Here is a 24,192-nt window from a genome sequence, read left to right as displayed (position 1 = left end):
AGGTGTACATAATCCTCCCCCCCCCCCCCGAACGTCTCAGCCTTCTGGAGAATCGAACTCGGGGCCTTGAAGACAGGTGGAAGATGGAGACGCAGATTAGCTTAATGGACATCAAAAAACGCATTTTTATCGGATGAGTTGCGACGAGGGGGGGATGGTGTAGGACGATACGTCGAGACGTACACGTCTAGTCTACGAGGAACGTCACACTAACGTAAAAAGGAAATTAGGATGAAAAATGGGATGAATCACTGTTAATTCAATATCTTAAAAGATATATAATATCTTAACCACCACTCCATATTAACTGCTTACGTGAAGAGGTATTATCGTATTGAATCGACTTGAGAATGGTCCAGGACGGACCGAAACGTCGTCGTCCCTTCAACTTCTAGTGTGTGGTCTGGTCAACCCACCACTCCTCTGTCTATGAGACATTTTAGGCCACACTTGAAGGACTTATTTATTAAGGACTTAATTATTTAATAATTTTAGAGTGCGGGAATATGTCTCCTCGCCTCGGAAATCTTATATTATCGAGCTGCAGAAAAAGTATAAAAAAATTAATGCCATTCTCGCAATTAATCATCAGTTTTCGACTTCTTATAAACAAGGTCAAATATGCTTTTATAAGTCCATTAATCATATGACTAATGAGTGGCTGGTGAGGGAGTGCAGTAACTCACAAGAGGTGGGAGTGGTGGGCGTCGCCGCCACACCTGCCACACCTACACACACACCTGCAGGTTTATCATAATGTATTGTCTATGGTAATTGGCTGTGACGAATGTTTGGGTAGGTCTCCAGTGGAGCACTTGTCATTATCGCATGTTTGGGCCGCGTCTACTTCCCTCCACACCTGCACCACACCTCCACCACACCTCCACACCTGCCTACATTGACAAGAGTAAAGTATTGAAATTAGGCGAAGCGAGCAGGAAGCTGAACACAAGATACCATCTGGGAGGTGAAATCCTGCAAGAGTCAAATAGAAGGATCTGGGGGGTTGATATCACAACGAACCTGTCCCCCACAAGCCCACATCAAAAGGATATCATCAGCGGCATATGCTAGATTGGCCAACATCAGAACTGCCTTTAGAAACTTGTGTAAGGAATCGTTCAGGACCTTGTATACCACGTACGTCAGACCAATCCCATATCACCTGATATTAGGTTGCTCCAGCTATATTGAACTCACCTCTACTCTGCCCTTGAAAATGTTGACCGTGTCGACGAAACGCGGCTCTTCACGTCAGGTCATAATAAAACTGGTAATTAACCTTAGGAGGGTTACTGTTTAAATGTCTTCCACTAGTGAAGAACATAATAAAGATGATTCATACTAGAATCATGATATCACCCATTCTCTCTCTCTCTCTCTCTCTCTCTCTCTCTCTGTCTCTCTCTCTCTCTCTCTCTCTCTCTCTCTCTCTCTCTCTCTCTCTCTCTCTCTCTCTCTCTCTCTCTCTCTCTCTCTCTCTCTCTCTCTCTTTCATATTCTGGCTACGACTTTGTTCACACAGTCCTTTATTTGTTCCATATATTTTCTCTGATTTGTTCATTGCTGGTATGAGCATGTCTGTGATCTCCTTCCTGTACAACATATACGGTGCGGACCTTCCCGACGGCACACCTTGTCGTCCAACATGACAACATTCCACGTCGTTGTATACTGTATTTAGATGTATTTGTTCAAGCGTTCAGATTTAGTTTATGTGACCCCCGTGTTAGGAACATCTTAATATATTGTAATATATACGTTCATGCCACGAGTGGATTTTATATAGCATATTATATATACAAACCCAGACGGCCGCTTCGTATCTTAGTAATATTAGATCCAGAAACTTTGTTCGTAAATTGACGCTATCTTGAGGTTATCTTGAGATGATTTCGGGGCTTTAGTGTCCCCGCGGCCCGGTCCTCGATCAGGCCTCCACCCCCAGGAAGCAGCCCGTGACAGCTGACTAACACCCAGGTACCTATTTACTGCTAGGTAACAGGGGCATTCAGGGTGAAAGAAACTTTGCCCATTTGTTTCTGCCTCGTGCGGGAATCGAACCCGCGCCACAGAATTACGAGTCCTGCGCGCTGTCCACCAGGCTACCAGGCCCCTTTTTTACGCTCAGTGTAACTATTGAAAACCGGCTTATACACTTAGTGAAAAAAGTTTGCCGTTGCATGCAATAGAGTAATCACGCTACACCAAGCTACTCCTGCGCTCTGAGTGCCGGAGTAGCTTGGTGTAGCGTAATTACAGGTCACTCCAGACAGGCCTGTCAGTCACGAGGCTACAGAGCACCTCTTAAAATCACTCTTTTCTATAATGGCGATGCTCCAGATATAGTGATTAGCGTCTAATGGTTTAATAGTCCTCGTGTGTAAATACCTACAATACTCTTACCCCTTATATAGAAGAGCCTGTGGAGCTTAGATGACCCCTTGTTATTATGACATGGTGGTCGGTGATCAGCTAAACTACTCACTAATGACCTGGTTCTAATTACCTTGAGTGGGCAGTTAGATCCCAATGACTTACCTCCTGAGGTTAAAGATGTGAACGTTACAATTAGTGGGTTGTAATGAGTGGAAATGTGAGGGTTGAGAATGGCTTTAGACAACACATTATCAACCTGGTGGTATGGTTTATCTTGGAGGAGGGGGGGGGGACCGTTTGATGCCTTCTTGTTGGTCCTCAACGGAGGCCCTTCCCGTTGGTCCTCAACGGAGGCCCTTCCCGTTGGTCCTCAACGGAGGCCCTTCCCGTTGGTCCTCAACGGAGGCCCTTCCCGTTGGTCCTCAACGGAGGCCCTTCCCCGTTGGTCCTCAATGGAGGCCCTTCCCGTTGGTCCTCAACGGAGGCCCTTCCCGTTGGTCCTCAACGGAGGCCCTTCCCGTTGGTCCTCAACGGAGGCCCTTCCCGTTGGTCCTCAACGGAGGCCCTTCCCCGTTGGTCCTCAACGGAGGCCCTTCCTGTTGGTCCTCAACGGAGGCCCTTCCCCGTTGGTCCTCAACGGAAGCCCTTCCTGTTGGTCCTCAACGGAGGCCCTTCCTGTTGGTCCTCAACGGAGGCCCTTCCCGTTGGTCCTCAACGGAGGCCCTTCCCGTTGGTCCTCAACGGAGGCCCTTCCCGTTGGTCCTCAACGGAGGCCCTTCCCGTTGGTCCTCAACGGAGGCCCTTCCCCGTTGGTCCTCAACGGAGGCCCTTCCCGTTGGTCCTCAACGGAGGCCCTTCCCCGTTGGTCCTCAACGGAGGCCCTTCCCCGTTGGTCCTCAACGTAGGCCCTTCCCGTTGGTCCTCAACGGAGGCCCTTCCCCGTTGGTCCTCAACGGAGGCCCTTCCCCGTTGGTCCTCAACGGAAGCCCTTCCTGTTGGTCCTCAACGGAGGCCCTTCCTGTTGGTCCTCAACGGAGGCCCTTCCTGTTGGTCATATCCAACAGAGCTGTTATGTCTATTCGTCCAATACCAGAGGGGCCAGATTCACGAAGCAGTTACGCAAGCACTTACGAACGTGTACATCTTTCCTCAACCTTTGACGGCTTTGGTTACATTTATTAAACAGTTTACAAGTACGACAACTTGTCAACCAACTGTTGTTATTGTTATAAACAGCCTCCTGGTGCTTCGGAGCTCATTAATTGTTTAATAATTGTAAACAAAGCCGCCAAAGATTGAGAAAAGATGTACAGGTCTTGCGGAACTGCTTCCTGAATCCGGGTCCACGTTCGTAAGTGCTTGCGTAACTGCTTCGTGAATCTAGGCCCTGGTCTTTAAGTATCTTTCATGTATATATTAGTTGATACCTCTCTCGTGTCCTTTCAGGAGAGTATATTTTGAGAGCTTTAAGACGGTGCCAATAATTTAGGTGCTTTATCGCGTCTGTATTCACCTAGTTGTGTTTACGGAAGTTGAGCTTTGCTCTTTCGGCCCGCCTCTCAACTGTCAATCAACTGTTTACTAACTACTTTTTTTCTACACCACACACACACACACCCCAGGAAGCAGCCCGTGACAGCTGACTAACTCCCAGGTACCTATTTACTGCTAGGTAACAGGGGTATTCAGGGTGAAAGAAACTTTGCCCATTTGTTTCTGCCTTGTGCCGTGTGTGTGTTCTCTGTGTGTCCTCTATTTCCCAACTGTCTCCTGCTTGGAAAGTTGGTAGACAGGAGGAGAAGGGAGAAGAAAGCAGAGGAAGGGGAAGGGAGAGGTGTTTAATATATATATATATATAATGTGATTGGCAATTGTTAATGTGGTGTAGTGATGTGTTCTTTGTTCAAGTTGTTCATTGGGACCCTCACCCACGATGTTATCGGCGCTGTCTCATACCAGTCTTTCTGGTAGACATACCAGTCTGTCTCATACCAGTCTTTCTGGTAGACATACCAGTCTGTCTCATACCAGTCTTTCTGGTAGACATACCAGTCTGTCTCATACCAGTCTTTCTGGTAGACATACCAGTCTGTCTCATACCAGTCTTTCTGGTAGACATACCAGTCTGTCTCATACCAGTCTTTCTGGTAGACATACCAGTCTGTCTCATACCAGTCTTTCTGGTAGACATACCAGTCTGTCTCATACCAGTCTTTCTGGTAGACATACCAGTCTGTCTCTACCAGTCTCATCACCAGTTCCTATTCTCTCTTCCTTCATCAGGGTGTTCTGTGTGTCCCTTATACCTGGCTCTTATCAGGGGGTGTCTTGTGTGCCCCTCTCGTAAGTTAAGATAAGGCACAGTTTAGAACGACAGTTTTTAGACGTTGGAGATGCTTCCGAGAACGTAGGGGATAGCTTCCTCTTGCCCCTGCACCTGTTGGTCCGTTACACTCGGGAACACAGTGAAACCGCGCGATCAAACACCGTAGAGTTTTAAAGTCTTGCTTATGTTGCTATACGTTGTCTTATACCTCCCCGTAAAACAGCCGTTTGTTGTGTTCTGACTATACAGGTCTTGTGTTCCTGTTGACTCTGTTTCGTAACGTTGTGCCGTTTCTCTGAATCTGATGCATATCTCAGTATTGGTCTCACGTAGGTTGGGGAAATGTACCTGCTTGTGGAGAACATGATTGTAGTGACTGTGCGCCTCACATTCACTCTCACAAGGTTCCACATTATTTAAGATGTTGTATTCCGTGTATATCGTGCCCTCAGAGCCTGTTAACCCGGCCTACTAGAAGGTCCAGTCACAACATTGAATGTATTTGACCACTATACATCCAAGCTGGAGTCATTTTAGGGTAGTGGAAGGAGCTGGTGGAGCTGGAAGAGGATCGTATTGTATTGTCAAGTTAAAGACATATTAAAGAGGATCGTATTGTATTGTCAAGTTAAAGACATATTAAAGAGGATCGTATTGTATTGTCAAGTTAAAGACATATTAAAGAGGATCGTATTGTATTGTCAAGTTAAAGACATATTAAAGAGGATCGTATTGTATTGTCAAGTTAAAGACATATTAAAGAGGATCGTATTGTATTGTCAAGTTAAAGACATATTAAAGAGGATCGTATTGTATTGTCAAGTTAAAGACATATTAAACTACATTTTCTTTGGCTGCCCTGCAGGCCAGGTCCGTCTCGGGGTCCCTGATGTTATCACAGAGCTGTGTTATCGTGTTATAGAGTCTGTGGTAAGGTTATTATAGAGCCGAGTCTGTCTTCCGGCTAGTGGAGGACTGACTACTGTATCAGTGTTGATGCTATTGCTGGTACGTTGAGGTGTCTACTGATCATGGTCACTGTGGCTGTAGTAAGTGTTGCGCCTCTTGCCTCTTGTGGGTGTTGGGGCCACGGCCAGCACCTGCCTCGGTAGTGTGGGGGTGTGTGGCAGTGTGGGGGTGTGGGGGTGTAGGGTGTGGGGTGTGGGGGTGTGTGGGAGTGTGGGGGTGTGGGAGTGTGGGGGTGTAGGGTGTGGGGTGTGGGGGTGTGTGGGAGTGTGTGGGCGTGGGAGTGTGGGGGTGTAGGGTGTGGGAGTGTGGGGGTGTGTGGGAGTGTGGGTGTGTGGGAGTGTGGGGGTGTGGGAGTGTGGGAGTGTGTGGGAGTGTGGGTGTGGGAGTGTGTGGGGGTGTGGGGGTGTGGGGGTGTGGGTGTGTGGGAGTGGGGACAGAAGGACACATCATTACCACGCTTCACTCGATAATGATGACTGCTCGTTCCCACCTCACTAATTAACAGCTGCCAGACTCGTGGGGCGGCGCCCCCTCCCCCCTCATACACCCCAAGGCCCTCCCCCACACCCCCCACACCCCCCCACACACCCCCGAGGGCACCCCTTGCCAATTTTGAATGAACAACATGTTCAAATTGATGAATGGCGCGTGACGCTGTATGGAATGAACACAGACGACGACCTGTTCACCCGCACAGCTCGTGTCTTGGTCCTAGACACACACACGCTGTCTAGGGCCTAACTCCTAACATTTTATGATTCTGAAAAGGCAGAAAAATGTTATGAATGTGATGGTTCGCGGCCCACGAGGCGCTGATCAACCTTCACAAGTGCATGAAGTCTGGTCATGTGTAGTGACAGTACTTAATATACCTGTATTCTTATTGGTGTCCCGCCAGAGACCGCTGCTCAACACAGGTTTCTTAAATGGGAAAGAGAGTGGAAAGTGAGAAATGTTTGTGCCAGAGACAGAGACAGAGACTGACTCACACACACATAGCAGTTAAATAGTAGTTAGTAACAGTTGATTGACAGTTGAGAGGCGGGCCGAAAGAGCAGAGCTCAACCCCCGCAAGCACAACTAGGTGAATACACACACACACACACACACACACACACACACACACACACACACACACACACACACACACACACACACACACACACACACACACACACACACACACGGCTACTCCCAGTGGCTGGAACCTTGACCTTAACTACGGTAATCGGTCCACCTATCCAAACAATTACTCAACACCTCATAGTTCAGTCGTTAAGTCACCCTGATGACCAATCCACTCAAGACAACGATTGGGACCGTCTTGGACCCACGGACCAAGCCACATCTAACTTTATAGTCCACTTTCTAATTAAAACTCCCTTGCACATATTGAGACAGAAATCACTCACGTTAATGTAATTCTTATAAATCTGTACGACATAAGCAAGACAGTAGACTTAATATATCCTCATGTTAACAAAGCTTTAAGAAATGTCGTCTAGAATGACAACTACCCGAAGCAAAAAGGAGAATGGATAAACGGTGTACATCCACCCACCAGAGAGCCCTACATGGTGATGGTCCTGTGTAACCACGGCCCCACAACCCGTCTCCGGGTCCTGTATTTAGTTGGTTGTAACTTGCGTATCTTGTGTGGTGAATAGTTCATGCTGTGGACATCCATGATTTATGGATTGTTCGCAGTTTTGGAACCAATTGCTACATTAGAGAACAGCTGAGATTGTGAGTTGGGATATACTGTGTGTTCTCGTGTTCTCTCAAGGCTGGTGTTATAAAGTCTGGTGTTGTAAAGGCTGATGTTATAAAGTATTATAAAGTCTAATCACAACACACGTCTCGTCGTCATCTTTCTGCAATTTTGGTGGCCCCATTTAAGGCAGGATGTTGATACGTTGGAAATAAATGATTCTAACTCCCATTTATCAAGCGAATTGATTCACTCTGGAAATATGGAGAATGAAAGACTATATGCAGTTGCATATACATGCAAAGCATTGCATGCAATTGAGACTATGAAAATCCATCCCAGTTATGAGTTAGAAAAATACGGTAATATTGCTTAGTGATTTTATTGTTTTTATAGTTTACATTTAAGTAATAATTATATGGAACAGCTCCTTGTTCCTCATACCCCAGCTCCTTGTCCTCATACCCCAGCTCCTTGTTCCTCATACCCCAGCTCCTTGTTCCTCATACCCCAGCTCCTTGTTCCTCATACCCCAGCTCCTTGTTCCCCATACCCCAGCTCCTTGTCCTCATACCCCAGCTCCTTGTTCCTCATACCCCAGCTCCTTGTTCCTCATACCCCAGCTCCTTGTTCCTCATACCCCAGCTCCTTGTTCCCCATACCCCAGCTCCTTGTCCTCATACCCCAGCTCCTTGTCCTCATACCCCAGCTCCTTGTCCTCATACCCCAGCTCCTTGTCCCCATACCCCAGCTCCTTGTCCTCATACCCCAGCTCCTTGTCCTCATACCCCAGCTCCTTGTCCTCATACCCCAGCTCCTTGTCCTCATGCCCGTGCCTCCCTCCTCCCATCACAGTCGACTTGATAAGGGTCCAGGACGGACCGAAACGTCGCGTCTCCTCCTCATCTTCTGGTGTGTGGTTTAGTCATAATATGTTCAGCCAGGTTGTTGTGACTCCTCGTCTGCATGCATATGTTCAAGTGAACATATCTGCTTTCCCCTGCAGGATCTGTATGTATGTTCACCGGTAGATAGCTGTTCTTCGCTCTTGGAGCTCCCTAGAATGTCTTACTACCCGTTATAACCACACGAGAACATTCATGTGTCGGAGTTCTTTCACCAGAGAGATAACAGATCAACCGCATTATATATTGTCTTGCAACTGAATATCATCTGATCACTGAGGCGAGGATTGTTAAGATGGTCTTGATATTAGCAGCACATGCGGTGGACAGTTGGCCCAAGACGCGTCAAGAACAGGTTTAGTGTGTGCGACTTGTTTAAGTTTCCGACACCACATTTGCCAGTGTGTACTCACCTATTTGGGCTTGCGGGGTCGAGCATTGACTCTTGGATTCCGCCTTTCGAGCCATCGGTTGTTTATAGCAATTTTCCAGCCATCGGTTGTTTACAGCAATGACTCCGGTCCTATCTCCCTATCATACCTAGTTTTAAAAGTATGAATAGAGTTTGCTTCCACAACCTGTTCCCCAAGTGCATTCCATTTTCCCACTACTCTCACGCTAAAAGAAAACTTCCTAACATCTCTGTGACTCATCTGAGTTTCCAGTTTCCACCCATGTCCCCTCGTTCTGTTACTATTCCGTGTGAACATTTCATCTATTTCCACTCTGTCAATCCCCTGAGTATTTTATACGTTCCTATCATATCCCCCCTCTCCCTTCTTTTCTCTAGTGTCGTAAGGTCCAGTTCCTTCAGGCGCTCCTCATATCCCATCCTTTGTAACTCTGGGACGAGTCTCGTTGCAAACCTCTGAACCTTTTCCCGTTTCCTTATATGCTTCTTCAGGTAGGGACTCCATGATGAGGCGGCATACTCTAAGAATGGCCTCACGTAGGCAGTGTAAAGCGCCTTAAAGGCCTCCTCACTTAGGTTTCTGAATCTCGTTCTAATTTTTGCCAGTGTAGAGTACGCTGCTGTCGTTATCCTATTTATATATGCCTCAGAAGTTAGATTAGGTGTTAAGTCGACTCCCAGGTCTCTTTCTCGAATCGTTACAGGTAGGCAGTTCCCCTTCATTGTGTACTGTCCCTTTGGTCTCCTATCACCTGATCCTATTTCCATAACTTTACATTTAGTCGTGTTAAACTCCAATAGCCATTTATTTGACCATCTCTGCAACCTGTTCAAGTCCTCTTGGAGGATCCTATAATCCTCGTCTGTCACAACTCTTCTCATTAGTTTTGCGTCATCCACGAACATCGACATGTAGGATTCCACTCCTATAAACATATAATTTACGTAAATTAGAAATAGGATTGATCCCAGCACCGATCCTTGAGGTACTCCTCTCGTTACTGTTCGCCAGTCCGATTTCTCGCCCCTTAACGTAACTCTCTGGCTCCTTCCTGTTAGGTAGTTCCTTACCCATGCTAGGGCCTCTGCTTACTCCTGCCTGCCTCTCAAGTTTGAATAGCAGTCTCATGTGCGGTACTGTATCAAAGGCCTTTTGGCAGTCCAGAAATATGTAGTCTGCCCAGCCTTTTCTTCTCGTGTACTCACCTAATTGTACTCACCTAATTGTGTTTGCGGGGGTTGAGCTCTGGCTCTTTGGTCCCGCCTCTCAACCGTCAATCAACTGGTGTACAGATTCCTGAGCCTATTGGGCTCTATCATATCTACATTTGAAACTGTGTATGGAGTCAGCCTCCACCACATCACTTCCTAGTGCATTCCATTTACTAAGTTATATCGTGTGTGTGCGTGTGTTTACTAGTTGTGTTTACTAGTTGTGTTTTTGCGGGGGTTGAGCTTTGCTCTTTCGGCCCGCCTCTCAACTGTCAATCAACTGTTTACTAACTACTTTTTTTTTTTCCACACCACACACACACACCCCAGGAAGCAGCCCGTGACAGCTGACTAACTCCCAGGTACCTATTTACTGCTAGGTAACAGGGTGAAAGGGGCACTTAGGGTGAAAGAAACTTTGCCCATTTGTTTCTGCCTCGTGCGGGAATCGAACCCGCGCCACAGAATTACGAGTCCTGCGCGCTATCCACCAGGCTACGAGGCCCCTGTGTGTGTGTGTGTGTGTGTGTGTGTGTGTGTGTGTGTGTGTGTGTGTGTGTGTGGTGATGCTGTGCGGGAGATGAACACTGCAGCAGAGGTCCACCTTGGCGGCGGCGGCTCCTGTCATCTCCTTCACCAGATTCAGAAATAGATTTGCACGACATCTTTGCTGCCATTATCCATCGCTCGGGGTGTGTATATACACGCCTTGTCTCTTCCCATTGTTGTTCAGCTGTCATCAGTGTGAGAGGTGGTACATCCCCAGGTTCGCATCCCAGGTACACACCCCCTAAGAGGAGGCAGGGGGGAGATAAGTATGTGGGGGGGAGGAGGGAAGGATAGAAGCCCAGTAGCCGCTCCAGACAGAGTGTGAGGCGGCCCGTCCTCATAAACAATGGCCAAATGTTCTTTAATCCACCCACCAAACCCGCTGTTATATGGATTATTTATGGATAAAACAACCCGTCCTCAGGTCAGGCTCTTCACTCCAGACACATTCATTAATTTTAACATTGTATTAAAAATTGGGTTGTTCTCGTATATAAATTGATATATTATAATATATTAAATTTCTGTGTAAAGTTAGGCGTCAGTTAGGTCAGGTGTTTAGGTTCTGTTGGCGATTTTTTTGTATTTGTAGTACGTGGGTGAAGCATTTACAGCGTTGTGGTTCGAACACAAGTCGTCAGCGAAGGACTGTTCGAAAAATGAGCGGATATCATCAGTTGTGAGTCGCGTGTAAGCTGGTTTTCACTCTTTAACAAGGGGTTTGGCGGGTGAATGAACGATCATTTGGCTTTAGTTTACGAGGCCGGGCTGGGATAAAACACAACTTTTAAAACTGGGGTGAAAACGTCTCGCAAGTGATGGCTCATGGTGTTCGGAGTCATCTCGAACACTGCTTCGTTCTTGCTCTGTTCGAACCGCACGCCGTTTACAAATACCAGTAATTATCATTGTGGATAATTAGAACGGTGTGAGATATCTATAGATACCTGTTGTCATGTCTGATGGTCCAGTTAACTTACCAAGTTGAGTCTGAAGGAGAGAATGTTAAGTTCTCCTACAACTTAGACGTTATCAAAGTGCTAGCAAGCCTTCAGGGCCAGATTCACGAAGCAGTTACGCAAGCACTTACTAACCTGTACATCTTTCCTCAATGTCTGACAGCTTTCGTTACATTTATTAACCAGTTTACAAGCATGAAAACCTCCCAATCAACTGTTGTTATTGTTATAAACAGCCTCCTGGTGCTTCGGAGCTCATTAACTGTTTAATAATTGTAAACAAAGCCGCCAAAGATTGAGAAAAGATGTACAGGTTCGTAAGTGCTTGCGTAAGAGCTTTCGTGAATCTGGCCCCTGCTGGGCCTCTTACACCTTACCCTCCCGCCAAATATACCTAAATCACGAATATAGTCCAGAAACTTAAGTCAACTCTACAGTGTAATGTATATACACAATATTTCCTGTTGTATATACAATATTCGTGTTGTATATACAATATTTCCTGTTGTATATACAATATTTCCTGTTGTATATACAACATTTCCTGTTGTATATACAACATTTCCTGTTGTATATACAACATTTCCTAAATACCAAATGTCCTGGTTTATACCGTGATTTTTGGTATTTAATAACCGGACAATAAGTTAATTGTGTTGGCTATACTGAGTATAATGAACTGTGTATAGTGTGTATAGTGGCAGACACCTGTCCGGCCTCACTGTGACGGCTCCTGGACGAGCACCACCAACCACAACAGCTCTGCTGATCCCACCTGCGTCGTCTTGGGGGAAGGGGGGGGGGCGCTGCATCGTGCCATTGGTTGACGTGTAAGGAATTATTGTTAAATTGTTATGTCTTGGTTATCTTGAGGTGATTTCGGGCTTTTTAGTGTCCCCGCGCAGCCCGTGACAGCTGACTAACACCCAGGTACCTATTTTACTGCTAGGTAACAGGGGCATAGGGTGAAAGAAACACATAAGAAAGAAAGAGACTGGTGGTCAGTCTGTGCCTGGCCAAGACGGTCTTGGTGGTCAGTCTGTGCCTGGCCAACACGGTCTTGGTGGTCAGTCTGTGCCTGGCCAAGACGGTCTTGGTGGCCAGTCTGTGCCTGGCCAAGACGGTCTTGGTGGCCAGTCTGTGCCTGGCCAAGACGGTCTTGGTGGCCAGTCTGTGCCTGGCCAAGACGGTCTTGGTGGTCAGTCTGTGCCTGGCCAAGACGGTCTTGGTGGCCAGTCTGTGCCTGGCCAAGACGGTCTTGGTGGCCAGTCTGTGCCTGGCCAAGACGGTCTTGGTGGTCAGTCTGTGCCTGGCCAAGACGGTCTTGGTGGCCAGTCTGTGCCTGGCCAAGACGGTCTTGGTGGTCAGTCTGTGCCTGGCCAAGACGGTCTTGGTGGTCAGTCTGTGCCTGGCCAAGACGGTCTTGGTGGCCAGTCTGTGCCTGGCCAAGACGGTCTTGGTGGTCAGTCTGTGCCTGGCCAAGACGGTCTTGGTGGCCAGTCTGTGCCTGGCCAAGACGGTCTTGGCCTAGTCTCTTGTTAGCCACTGATCTCGGTACAGTCTCGTAGGGTAAACTCTTAATGTGGACTGGGGAACGAGGACTCCACAGGTGGGAAGCCACAGGGCTAAACCACAGGGCTAAGCCACAGGACTAAACCACAGGACTAAGCCACAGGACTAAGCCACAGGACTAAACCACAGGGCTAAGCCACAGGACTAAGCCACAGGACTAAACCACAGGACTAAGCCACAGGACTAAGCCACAGGACTAAGCCACAGGGTGAAGAGTGTTCTGTCAACCACAGGCTATTATAACCAAAGCCTCTACTTAGTACCTTGCACCACTGCACAAACCACCTCTTATAAAGTCCGGTCGGGAAAGACTTTCCGGTACGGTCCGCCACGGTGGCGGAGGTGGGGCAGAGAGCGCGTCACTCCGCTACCAATTGGGCTCACCACCTCCCTCATATTAGGGGCGCCGCCCCCTCAAATAAAGCCGTCACGGGGGACGAGTTAGGGCCGCGTCCACCTCTCTCTCGCCCCCCGAAAACCTGTCATCTGGCCGTCTGGGATATTTACTGACGCATACAATTTCAGTGCCGCCTGGCACTCTGTATCATTTCCGAACTCGGGGGTCTTTCTTGTGATCAGAATGAGATACGAGGGTGCCAAGCGTGTGTGGGGGGGGTGCCAGGTGTGCCAGGGGGGGGGGAACGATTGCAGTAAAAGTGCCACGGCATTGAAGCAGGTTCCGACAGAGCGTATAAGAAGGGGTCCAGAGGGATATACGAGAGTAATGATAGACACGCTATATTCGACAGGATATAATCCCGGGATGTAAGTGGGTGGAGGCGTCTTATTTACAGAGGGGGGACTATAGAGTAGGATGTAAACTCAGTGCAGACCAAAGGGTGTAGCTCATGGGCTTAACCACTCTAACCAGTTTGTCTATACCACAGACCCGGTGATATAGGATCGTATATCCTGCATTTTTGGGTGTGTATGCTGACTTCATACAGTGTGGGAGAATGCTCTACTATTCAAAGACAAGCAATTGGGATGTTAGGATAAGGAACTGAGATACGAGGACAAGGAGCTGGGATACAAGAACAAGGAGCTGGGATACGAGGACAAAGAGCTGGGATACAAGGACAAGGAACTGGGATACGAGGACAAGGAGCTGGGATATGAGGACAAGGACCCTTCCAGACCTAGTAGAGCCTTGCATGTCGCAAGTATAGAACGCTCCACGTATATATGCAATATATGCTCTAATTTTTGGATGACAGGTTTACAACACGTGCTGACAGGTGTGTACATGTGTGTGTCTCTCCTGACAGGTGTTCCAGGCCAACGTCGACTCTCACCAGACCCGTCACAACTATGTAGAACCAGCGGTGACGGGACGGTTCGTCCGTCTGCATGTCTTGGACTGGCACTCCCACCCGTCACTACGTTTCGAACTCCTGGGGTGCCAAGGTGGGTCACTGGGGTGCCATGGGCGCCTTCCACACAACATAGGGCACTGAGGGGGTCATTACCTCACCCCTATGGTGTATTGCTACTGTTGTATGCTCACTGTCGAATACAATAGCCACTGTAGTTCAAACATAGTTTCAAGAAGCAGATTTGTTTCATATATATTGAGTTAAAACAGGTTAAAACATCCAGTTTTTGTGTGTATATAATATGTAAATATATATGTTCTGAAATGTACAATAATTATATAGTAATGAATCGTCTGAATCACCATAAGGTAAGGCCAGGTTGTACATGGTTGTAAGGTCAGGTTGTACGTGGTTGTAAGGCCAAAAAAGATCCATTCATCTTTTGGATCAATGAATCCAGCTCCTGTTGTCTGTTGGTGCTTCTGTTGTCAGACTCAGATGCAGACGATGAGTCCAACCCGTTCTCGCACTTGCTTCTAGTCAATATTGGCTTATTAATAAGTGCATATGTGACATACTAATTTATTATGAATATTACAATAACATGGCTGAAGATATGATGACCAGACGAACACATCAGAAGATGGAGAAGCGACGACGTTTCGGTCCGTCCTGGACCCCCCATACGACATAACTGGTCCAGGACGGACCGAAACGTTGTGGTGGGCTGTCAGGGGTCTGGTCGACTACCAGCTTCCTACCCCACTCACTCTCACCACCCAACCTGACTTTCTAACACCATTGTGCCGCCTCAAGTCTCATTTGATCCACTTCTAAGTGGATCAGAATCTCTCTCTCTCTCTCTCTCTCTCTCTCTCTCTCTCTCTCTCTCTCTCTCTCTCTCTCTCTCTCTCTCTCTCTCTCTCTCTCTCTCTCTCTCTATCTCTCTCTCTCTCTCTATCTCTCTCTCTCTCTCTCTCTCTCTCTCTCTCTCTCTCTCTCTCTCTCTCTCTCTCTCTCTCTCTCTCTCTCTCTAATGGAGAGAGAGGGGGGGGGGGGGTAGGTAGGTTTCTCAACCCCTTCCTCATTAATCGAGCGACAATAATTACCGCTGACAGCGTAATGGTCTGTCATCCTTTATTAACTACTCTTTGGTTGATGAGGAGTAAGTTAGGGGGAGATGTGGACCACGGTCCCTGCCCTGGACCACGGTCCCTGCCCTGGACCACGGTCCCTGCCCTGGACCACGGTCCCTGCCCTGGACCACGGTCCCTGCCCTGGACCACGGTCCCTGCCCGCCCCCTGGACCAGGGGTGCGTGTACTCACACTCCACACGGAATGCTTGTTATATCGACGAGGTATTTCAACTACTCTTTATAGCTGGGCCGCACTCTGTTATTTGCACCCGTTTGACTGAACAAACACGTGGATACATAGTGACACATAGTGAGGTTCCGTGGCGCCGTGGCTGGACACTGGCTGTGTTTACAAACGCAGCTGTTCCTCTCTGTTGGTCGTCACTTGGATACATAGTGATACATATTGAGGTTCCGTGGCGCCGTGGCTGGACACTGGCTGTGTTTACAAGGGCAGCTGTTCCTCTCTGTTGGTCGTCGAACTTGCTTACTAGTTCCTACCTGCTCATAATTCTTTTAGATTCAAAAGAATAATAATATAATTTTAATAAAGGCAAATCAGATACACACTGACCATTAATACATAACCAATTCACTCGCTATATTACAACCATTTGGTTATAATTTATGTGGAACTTGTTCATGTGTTTAGAAGTTCGCTACCAGCAGTTCCCTACCAGCAGGTCCCTACCAGCAGGTCCCTACCAGCAGGTCCCTACCAGCAGGTCCCTACCAGCAGGTCCCTACCAGCAGGTCCCTACCAGCAGGTCCCTACCAGCAGGTCCCTACCAGCAGGTCCCTACCAGCAGTTCCCTACCAGCAGGTCCCTACCAGCAGTTCCCTACCAGCAGTTCCCTACCAGCAGGTCTCTACCAGCAGTTCCCTACCAGCAGTTCCCTACCAGCAGTTCCCTACCAGCAGGTCTCTACGAGCAGTTCCCTACCAGCAGTTCCCTACCAGCAGTTCCCTACCAGCAGTTCCCTACCAGCAGTTCCCTACCAGCAGGTCTCTACCAGCAGTTCCCTACCAGCAGTTCCCTACCAGCAGTTCCCTACCAGCAGTTCCCTACCAGCAGGTCTCTACGAGCAGTTCCCTACCAGCAGTTCCCTACCAGCAGTTCCCTACCAGCAGTTCCCTACCAGCAGTTCCCTACCAGCAGGTCTCTACCAGCAGTTCCCTACCAGCAGTTCCCTACCAGCAGTTCCCTACCAGCAGTTCCCTACCAGCAGGTCTCTACGAGCAGTTCCCTACCAGCAGTTCCCTACCAGCAGTTCCCTACCAGCAGTTCCCTACCAGCAGTTCCCTACCAGCAGTTCCCTACCAGCAGGTCTCTACCAGCAGTTCCCTACCAGCAGTTCCCTACCAGCAGGTCCCTACCAGCTGGTCCCTACCAGCAGGTCCCTACCAGCAGGTCCCTACCAGCAGGTCCCTACGAGCAGTTCCCAGTAGTCCCAATGAGTCAATTTGATGTGAGAATTTGTTAAGTTCTTGTTTTGATTAGTGGTCTGCGGTGTGGAGGAGTTGACGGGCGGGAAATGAGTTGTTCCCGCCTCGTGTGTTCACCAATTATTGCTGAACATTTTGGGCGTCGACCTGCAAGTGATTCAAGGCGGATAAGTAAATTGGTTTTGTTTTTTTTGTCGTGTTCTATAAGGTGAAGATTGTTTGGGCTCCTCCAAGATGAGTGAGCTGAGATGAACACATAACCAATTGTGTTCAACAGTCTCCGTGGTGTAGTGGTAAGACACTCGCCTGGCGTTCCGCGAGCGCTATGTCATGGGTTCGTATCCTGGCCGGGGAGGATTTACTGGGCGCAATTCCTTAACTGTAGCCTCTGTTTAACGCAACAGTAAAATGTGTACTTGGATGAAAAAACGATTCTTCGCGGCAGGGGATCGTATTCCAGGGACCATAGGATTAAGGACTTGCCCGAAACGCTACGCGTACTAGTGGCTCTACAAGAATGTAACAACTCTTGTATATATCTCAAAAAACAGGAATTATTTTGTATTTTTTGTATAAACCAATTGACAGAATTTTTCGCTGTTGTTCATCAACGCTTAAAGATGCAGGCAATGTTTACCTGTTTATTGCAAGTGTATAACTGTTTCTTGCAATATGTTTAGTTGGCTATTGCAAGATTTATTTTCACCCTGTTGATTGTATTTGAGGATTTGATTTGAGTGTGTTATCTTAGACTTGTGTATGTGAGATAACACTTTACCTTAAGAAGCATCAACTCACCCTTGGTCACCACATTGTACACCACCCATGGTCAAAAACATTTGTTATCTCACAGTATGAAGCCTTAACCTTGCCAGGTGTGTGTGTGTGTCACATATACACTCACATCTACCAGTCAGGTGTTGACATAGACTTGTATGGCGCATGCGTCGAGTCACTAGAGACCTGGATGTAAACATGCTTCGCGATTGTGTTCCAGTGGTAGCATGGACCTGAATAACTTAACCGGTTTTAATTCCTGGCATAAGGGCTAAATTACCTCCTCCCTCTAAAAATATATATTATCCTCAATATCCATAAATTTTCCACAAGCCAAATGGATAAAGCGGCACCTGGATTGTACCTGAATGGGGTTCTTGGGGTTCTTCTACTCGCCAAGTCCGGCCCGAGGCCAGGCTTGAATTTTGAGACCTTGGTCCACCAGGCTGTTGCTTGGAGCGGCCCGCAGGCCCACAACATCCCGGTGGGTCCGGCAATTGAAGAAATCTATCCAGTTTTCTCATAACAACGTGCTGGAGAAGGCATCCAGTGTTAATTACACCCCTGTCACACGCTCCTGCTCACTTTGCTAGAGTCTGTGAGGGTCGGTTAGCAACAGCAGGAGGAACATTCCAGTCCGTACACCTCACCCCACAACACAGGAATATTTTAGCGCGGCAGATACCATCGTCTCGTTAATTCCAAGAACCGGTTTACGGTAGAGTTTAATCTTCCGTCTGGGGCGGTCGTGGAGTTATGGTCTCCTGTACACCAGACGGAGGCTTGGCAGATATGGGGCGCGGGTGATGGTGTCCGGGGGGTGTATGGGGGTGTGACTGGGTTATCCTAGGGTGTATAAGAGTGTGGCTGGCTTATCCTGGGGTGTATGGGGGTGTGGCTCTCTTATCTCAAGGTGTATGGGGGTGTGGCTGACTTATCCTGGGGGTGTATGGGGGTGTGACTGGGTTATCCCAGGGTGTATGAGGGTGTGGCTGGCTTATCCTGGGGTGTATGGGGGTGTGGCTGGCTTATGCCAGGGTGTATGGGGGTGTGACTGGCTTACCCCAGGGTGCATGGAGGTGTGGTACGGGCAATATATAAGGTCGCGGAATGCGGTCTTACAAAATTGAATATAGATTTTTTTTTATTTGAAGCAGGAAATTGTTGTCCACTAGTCAGACCTGGATTGTTATGATGGATAATGGCCTTTTAATGGGTTGTAATGGGGAGAATGGCATTTTAATGGGTTGTAAGGAAGGGGGGGAGGGGGTAGAATGGCATTTTAATAGTTTTACGATAAAATATAACTAGCTTGAGATGGAGACATTTGATGTTACAATTGGCTAACCCCCTTGTGTTAGTGTAGTGAAGAGGAGGACTGGATGCACTCAAGGTGATGTCTAAGATGGATTGAACGTGTCAAGACGATGTCTAAGATGGATTGAACGTGTCAAGACGATGTCTAAGATGGATTGAACATGTCAAGACAAAATCACTGAGGCATTAGAAGAAAACCATAATGTAGATGTAGTATACACGGACTTTGCAAAGGCATTCGACAAATGTGACCATGGAGTGATAGCACACAAAATGAGGTCACTGGGAATAACTGGTAAAGTAGCACGCTAGATACTGTATGTTCTGTTCGACAAAAAACTAAAAGTCAACCTTATAAAATAGAGTCCAAGCGCAGTTAAAAGCTCTGTACCTCAGGGTACAGTCCTTGCACCGCTGCTTTTCCATATTCTCATATCTGATATAGACAAAAATACAAGTCACAGCTTCGTGTCATTTGCTGATGACACAAAAATAAGTATGAAAATTTCCTCTGCTGAAGACAGTGAAAAACATCAATCACATATTTAATAAAGTTTTCGACTTGGCAACAGAAAATAACCAGATGTTTAACGGTGATAAATTCCAGGTACTCATGTACGGTACCTTCTCCTTTTTCCCTCTCTCCTCCCCTCGCTTCCCCTCTCGCCTCATGTTGATTGACTCTGCCAGTGTTGGTGTATGATGGCTTGATAACGGTCGCCACTTCTCGAACCGTCGCCACCTTCCTGTCGTGCGGTCGACTGGTTATTTGATAGACGATAACATTGCCCCCTGTAGTGACTTCATCACACTTGATAGAAACATCGTGACTGTGTGTATACACCGTAAAGTTGATGTACACACACGACTGTGTGTATATAAACTTGACGGACACACAGGAATGTGTATATATGAGGGTAAACCTGATAGATACACAGAGACAGTGTATATACAAAGGTAATCTTGACGGTCTTGCCTATCAGGGTGTAGAGGAATGCGAGCTCCAGCTCTTGGTCCCCCGCCTGCTAGTCTTGTCGTCCCTGTTACATTTTAATTTAACTTCCCCGACGTTGGCTTTCTTGACAGAATGCGGTCACTAAGCACTAAGTTGGAGGTGGCTTCAGCATCTTCTCCTCGGAGGAAGCAGAGACGTCATTGTTCTACAATATATATTTTCCTAGTATCAAGTTAGACTGAAGTGTGAATTCTGTTCCAGGGTGATGCAGCATCAATGGTTGTTGAATCCGTGCAATGACCAGACCACACACTAGAATGTGAAGGGACGACGACGTTTCGCTCCGTCCTGGACCATTCTCAAGTCGATTGTGAATGACTTGAGAATGGTCCAAGACGGACCGAAACGTCGTCGTCCCTTCACCTTCTAGTGTGTGGTCTGGTCATCATACTTTAGCTACGTTATTGTGACTCATCGCCTGCAATCCGTGCAATATATTGAGACACTTGTGTCTTCTAATAGTGTAAGTAACTTTTATTCTCCTTGAGCATCTTGGGAGGTTATGTTGGCTGCAAACTGATTGCAATGTTTGTGTGTTGCAGAGTGCAAGACTGTGATCAGTGAAGGTGTTGATGTGCAGCTCTCGGCCAGCTCCTACAAGCCTTGGCACCGTAGCAAGTCTTGCCTACCGGGGGACGCTTCCCTACACTCCCACAGAGCCTGGTGTGCCCGCAGGAAGGACGGTGAGTGTAGCTACCTCACACACACACACACACACACACACACACACACACACACACACACACACACACACACACACACACACACACACACTAATCTCTCTTAGGCGGGATCCAAGAGTCAATGCTCGATCGTGCAGACACAACTAGGTGAGTACACACACACACACACACACTAATCTCTCTTAGGCGGGATCCAAGAGTCAATGCTCGATCGTGCAGACACAACTAGGTGAGTACACACACACACACACACACACACACACACACACACACATAGGGACATATAAAATACTCAGGGGAATTGACAAAGTGGAAATAGATCAAATGTTCACACGTAATAATAACAGAACGAGGGGACATGGGTGGAAACTGGAAACTCAGATGAGTCACAGAGATGTTAGGAAGTTTTCTTTTAGCGTGAGAGTAGTAGAAAAATGGAATGCACTTGGGGAACAGGTTGTGGAAGCAAATACTATTCATACTTTTAAAACTAGGTATGATAGGGAAATGGGACAGGAGTCATTGCTGTAAACAACCGATAGCTAGAAAGGCGGGATCCAAGAGTCAATGCTCGATCCTGCAAGCACATATAGGTGAGTACATATAGGTGAGTACACACACACACACACACACACACAGCCTGGCGTGCCCCCAGGAAGGACGGTGAGTGTAGGGACCTCACACACACTTTACTGCTTGCTTCACTCACACAATGGTGAAAGCAATCTAAAAAAAAAAGACATATCTAGGAATGGATATTATTAGGGATCTTAAGCAAGACAGTCAATGTATAAATGACAGGAAGCAAATAGGACACTGTGGTTATCATTCATCTAAATATCATCTAAATATCTAGATGATATTTCTAGATATCTAGAAATGATATCTAGAATATCATTTCTAGATCATGATATCTAGAAATGATCACAACAATATCTTCAGTATTCATCTGCAGTTTTTCTTGCCTATTTATTTCCCAATTTGTGAATGTTGCATGTTTACCCCCCCCTAGTGTGTACATATGTGTGTGTGGCATCTACTGCCTACATACCCTGTTGTGTGCACCAATCAGTTCCCTGTGTACCAGCTACATATCTGTGTAGACACCAGTCCCTGGCCTTGCCTGCCAAAGTGTATACACACACACACACACACATACACATACACACCCTGCCTCCCTCACCCTATACAGAGTCTTACACACTACTCTCTCTCACCCCACCAGCACACCAGTGGTTGCAGTGGGACCTGGGGCCGCCGCACCAGGTCACCGGGGTCGTGACCCGGGGCCGAGGCGACACAGGACGTAAGCACTGGGTCAAGACCTACACCCTCACCTACTCCAACGACTCCAAGGTCTGGTTCACCTACAAGGATGGCAATCACCTCGATACTAAGGTGAGCCACCAGGTGAGACAAGCGTGGCTCAGGTGACTGGGGTAGGGGATTGGGGAGGGAAGGTGGGGGATTGGGGAGGGAGGGTGGGGGACTGGGGGGAGGGAAGGTGGGGGACTGGGGGGAGGGAAGGTGGGGGACTGGGGGGAGGGAAGGTGGGGATTGGGGAGGGAAGGTGGGGGATTGGGGAGGGAGGTGGGGGATTGGAGAGATCTGTGGGAAGAGTTCTGGCGGGAGTTTGAGAGTTCCGTGATAGTCTGTCATATATTATTGAAGTTATATCAAAGCTCTTTGTTGATTATAACACATGTTGTTCTTATATAATTGACAAGCCGCCGGCTTCCGTCGAGGCATCTAAACAGATGGTGACCCTCAGGTCAATCAATCAAATATGTAAATACTGATAGCCATCTTGTAGCCTTGGACTCTGGACAAATCTTGGACAGTCAGGCATCTTGAGGAGTATTGTCCGGCTCAGACAATGGTCAGAAATTAGATATGGACCGTGGAGTGTGTTCTCACCTAGTTGTGCTTGAGGGGGGGTTGAGCTCTGGCTCTTTCGGCCCGCCTCTCAACTGTCAATCAACTCCTTTTTTCACACATATACACCGGAAGGAAGCAGCCCGTAACAGCTATCTAACTCCCTGGTACCTGTTTACTGCTAGGTAACAGGGTGAAAGAAACTCTGGCCATTTGTCTCTGTCAAGTCCGGGAATCGAACCCGGGCTACAGGATTACGAGTACCGTGTGCTGTCCACTCAGCCACCAGGCCCCAGTGTGTTGAGCACTTGAGACGTGGGATCGACGACCCAGAGCTCTGTGGCGTCGCCTCCCTCGATATCTGCCATGATGCATAATCCTCACAATGAATCATGTGTGACATAGATTCATTGTGCCACACATGACACACAACACACATGAATATATACGCCACATATGCAATACCAGACACACCTGTAGTTTCTCTGCTATTGCATTTCTTTGCAATATCTGATAGCACTCGTTTCTAGTCAAACGAAGCAAAATACATTAATCAGGTAGTAAGAAATAGAGCCGTGTACCTAATGATATAATTCCGTAGTAAGTGAAGTAAGTTCTATATATAAGTGTGTGTACACTTATATATAGAACCGATAAGTGCTTCTCGTCATCTGTTTGCCTTATGTTTGTACTCAACCCGGTACGGGGAGCCGGTCGGCCGAGCGGACAGCACGCTGGACTTGTGATCCTGTGGTCCTGGGTTCGATCCCAGGCGCCGGAGAGAAGCAATGGGCAGAGTTTCTTTCACCCTATGCCCCTGTTACCTAGCAGTAAAATAGGTACCTGGGTGTTAGTCAGCTGTCACGGGCTGCTTCCTGGGGGTGGAGGCCTGGTCGAGGACCGGGCCGCTGGGACACTAAAGCCCCGAAATCATCTCAAGATAACCTCAAGAAGAAGAAATTCGCGTTTAAAGCTGTTGGGCACTGAAGGTTTTACTGCCGGACGTTATAAGTGTCGACACGTGACTGTGGCTTTCACCTCAAGGTTAATAATCCGGTGAATGATTAATGGTTTCAACAATTATTTATGTTGAGTCTTGACTGATGTGAGTGGCAGGTGGCGGGTAATTAGCGAGCTAATGAACCGTGTCTGGAATACCTTAGACGAGCCACACCACAATCTTAGCGGAAGGTCGCCAGTTATACAACTCTTTTTCCGCCAGTGTAACAACTATTGAACAAGACCGCGCCACACACCGCCAGATAAGAGATGATGTCGAGGCTTAGCGTCCTCGCGGCCCGGTCCTCGACCAGACCTTTTTGTTACACACCCCAAGGAAGCAGTCCGTAGCAGCTGTCTATCTCCCAGGTACCTATTTACAGCTAGGTGAACAGGTGCATCAGGGTGAAAGAAACTTCCTATTTGTTCTCGCCTCCACCGGGGGGATTGAACCCGGAACCATAGGACTACGAATCTCGAGCGCTGTCCACTCAGCTATCAGGCCCCGCTGATACAAGAAAAAACTTACCCAGTGTCTGAGTGGTCTACATCCCTACATTATTCCCCTATTTCTTCACCTATGTGTGATTACTTCACCTTACCAACAACTTCACCTCTTTCACATGTGTGTTT

General features: G+C 47.7%; 1 protein-coding gene across 3 annotated transcripts in view; it reads left to right on the top strand.

The window, feature by feature from the left end:
* Positions 1 to 24,192, top strand: part of LOC123768948 (lactadherin) — a 159,240-nt gene that overhangs the window by 105,363 nt on the left and 29,685 nt on the right. For 2 of the 3 annotated variants that reach the window (XM_069309099.1, XM_069309098.1), the window contains exons 5-7: positions 14,263 to 14,401; positions 20,545 to 20,685; positions 21,911 to 22,095. In XM_069309099.1, the coding sequence (XP_069165200.1) occupies positions 14,263 to 14,401; positions 20,545 to 20,685; positions 21,911 to 22,095 (465 nt within the window). The remainder of the gene's footprint in view (positions 1 to 14,262; positions 14,402 to 20,544; positions 20,686 to 21,910; positions 22,096 to 24,192) is intronic. The other variant, XM_045759819.2, reaches the window with a different exon arrangement.

The sequence above is a fragment of the Procambarus clarkii genome, chromosome 64 (assembly GCF_040958095.1).
Source record: "Procambarus clarkii isolate CNS0578487 chromosome 64, FALCON_Pclarkii_2.0, whole genome shotgun sequence".
Taxonomy (NCBI): Eukaryota; Metazoa; Arthropoda; class Malacostraca; order Decapoda; family Cambaridae; genus Procambarus; species Procambarus clarkii.
The sequence above is the reverse complement of the archived record's forward strand: the minus strand, read 5'-3'. Positions and strand labels throughout refer to the sequence as shown.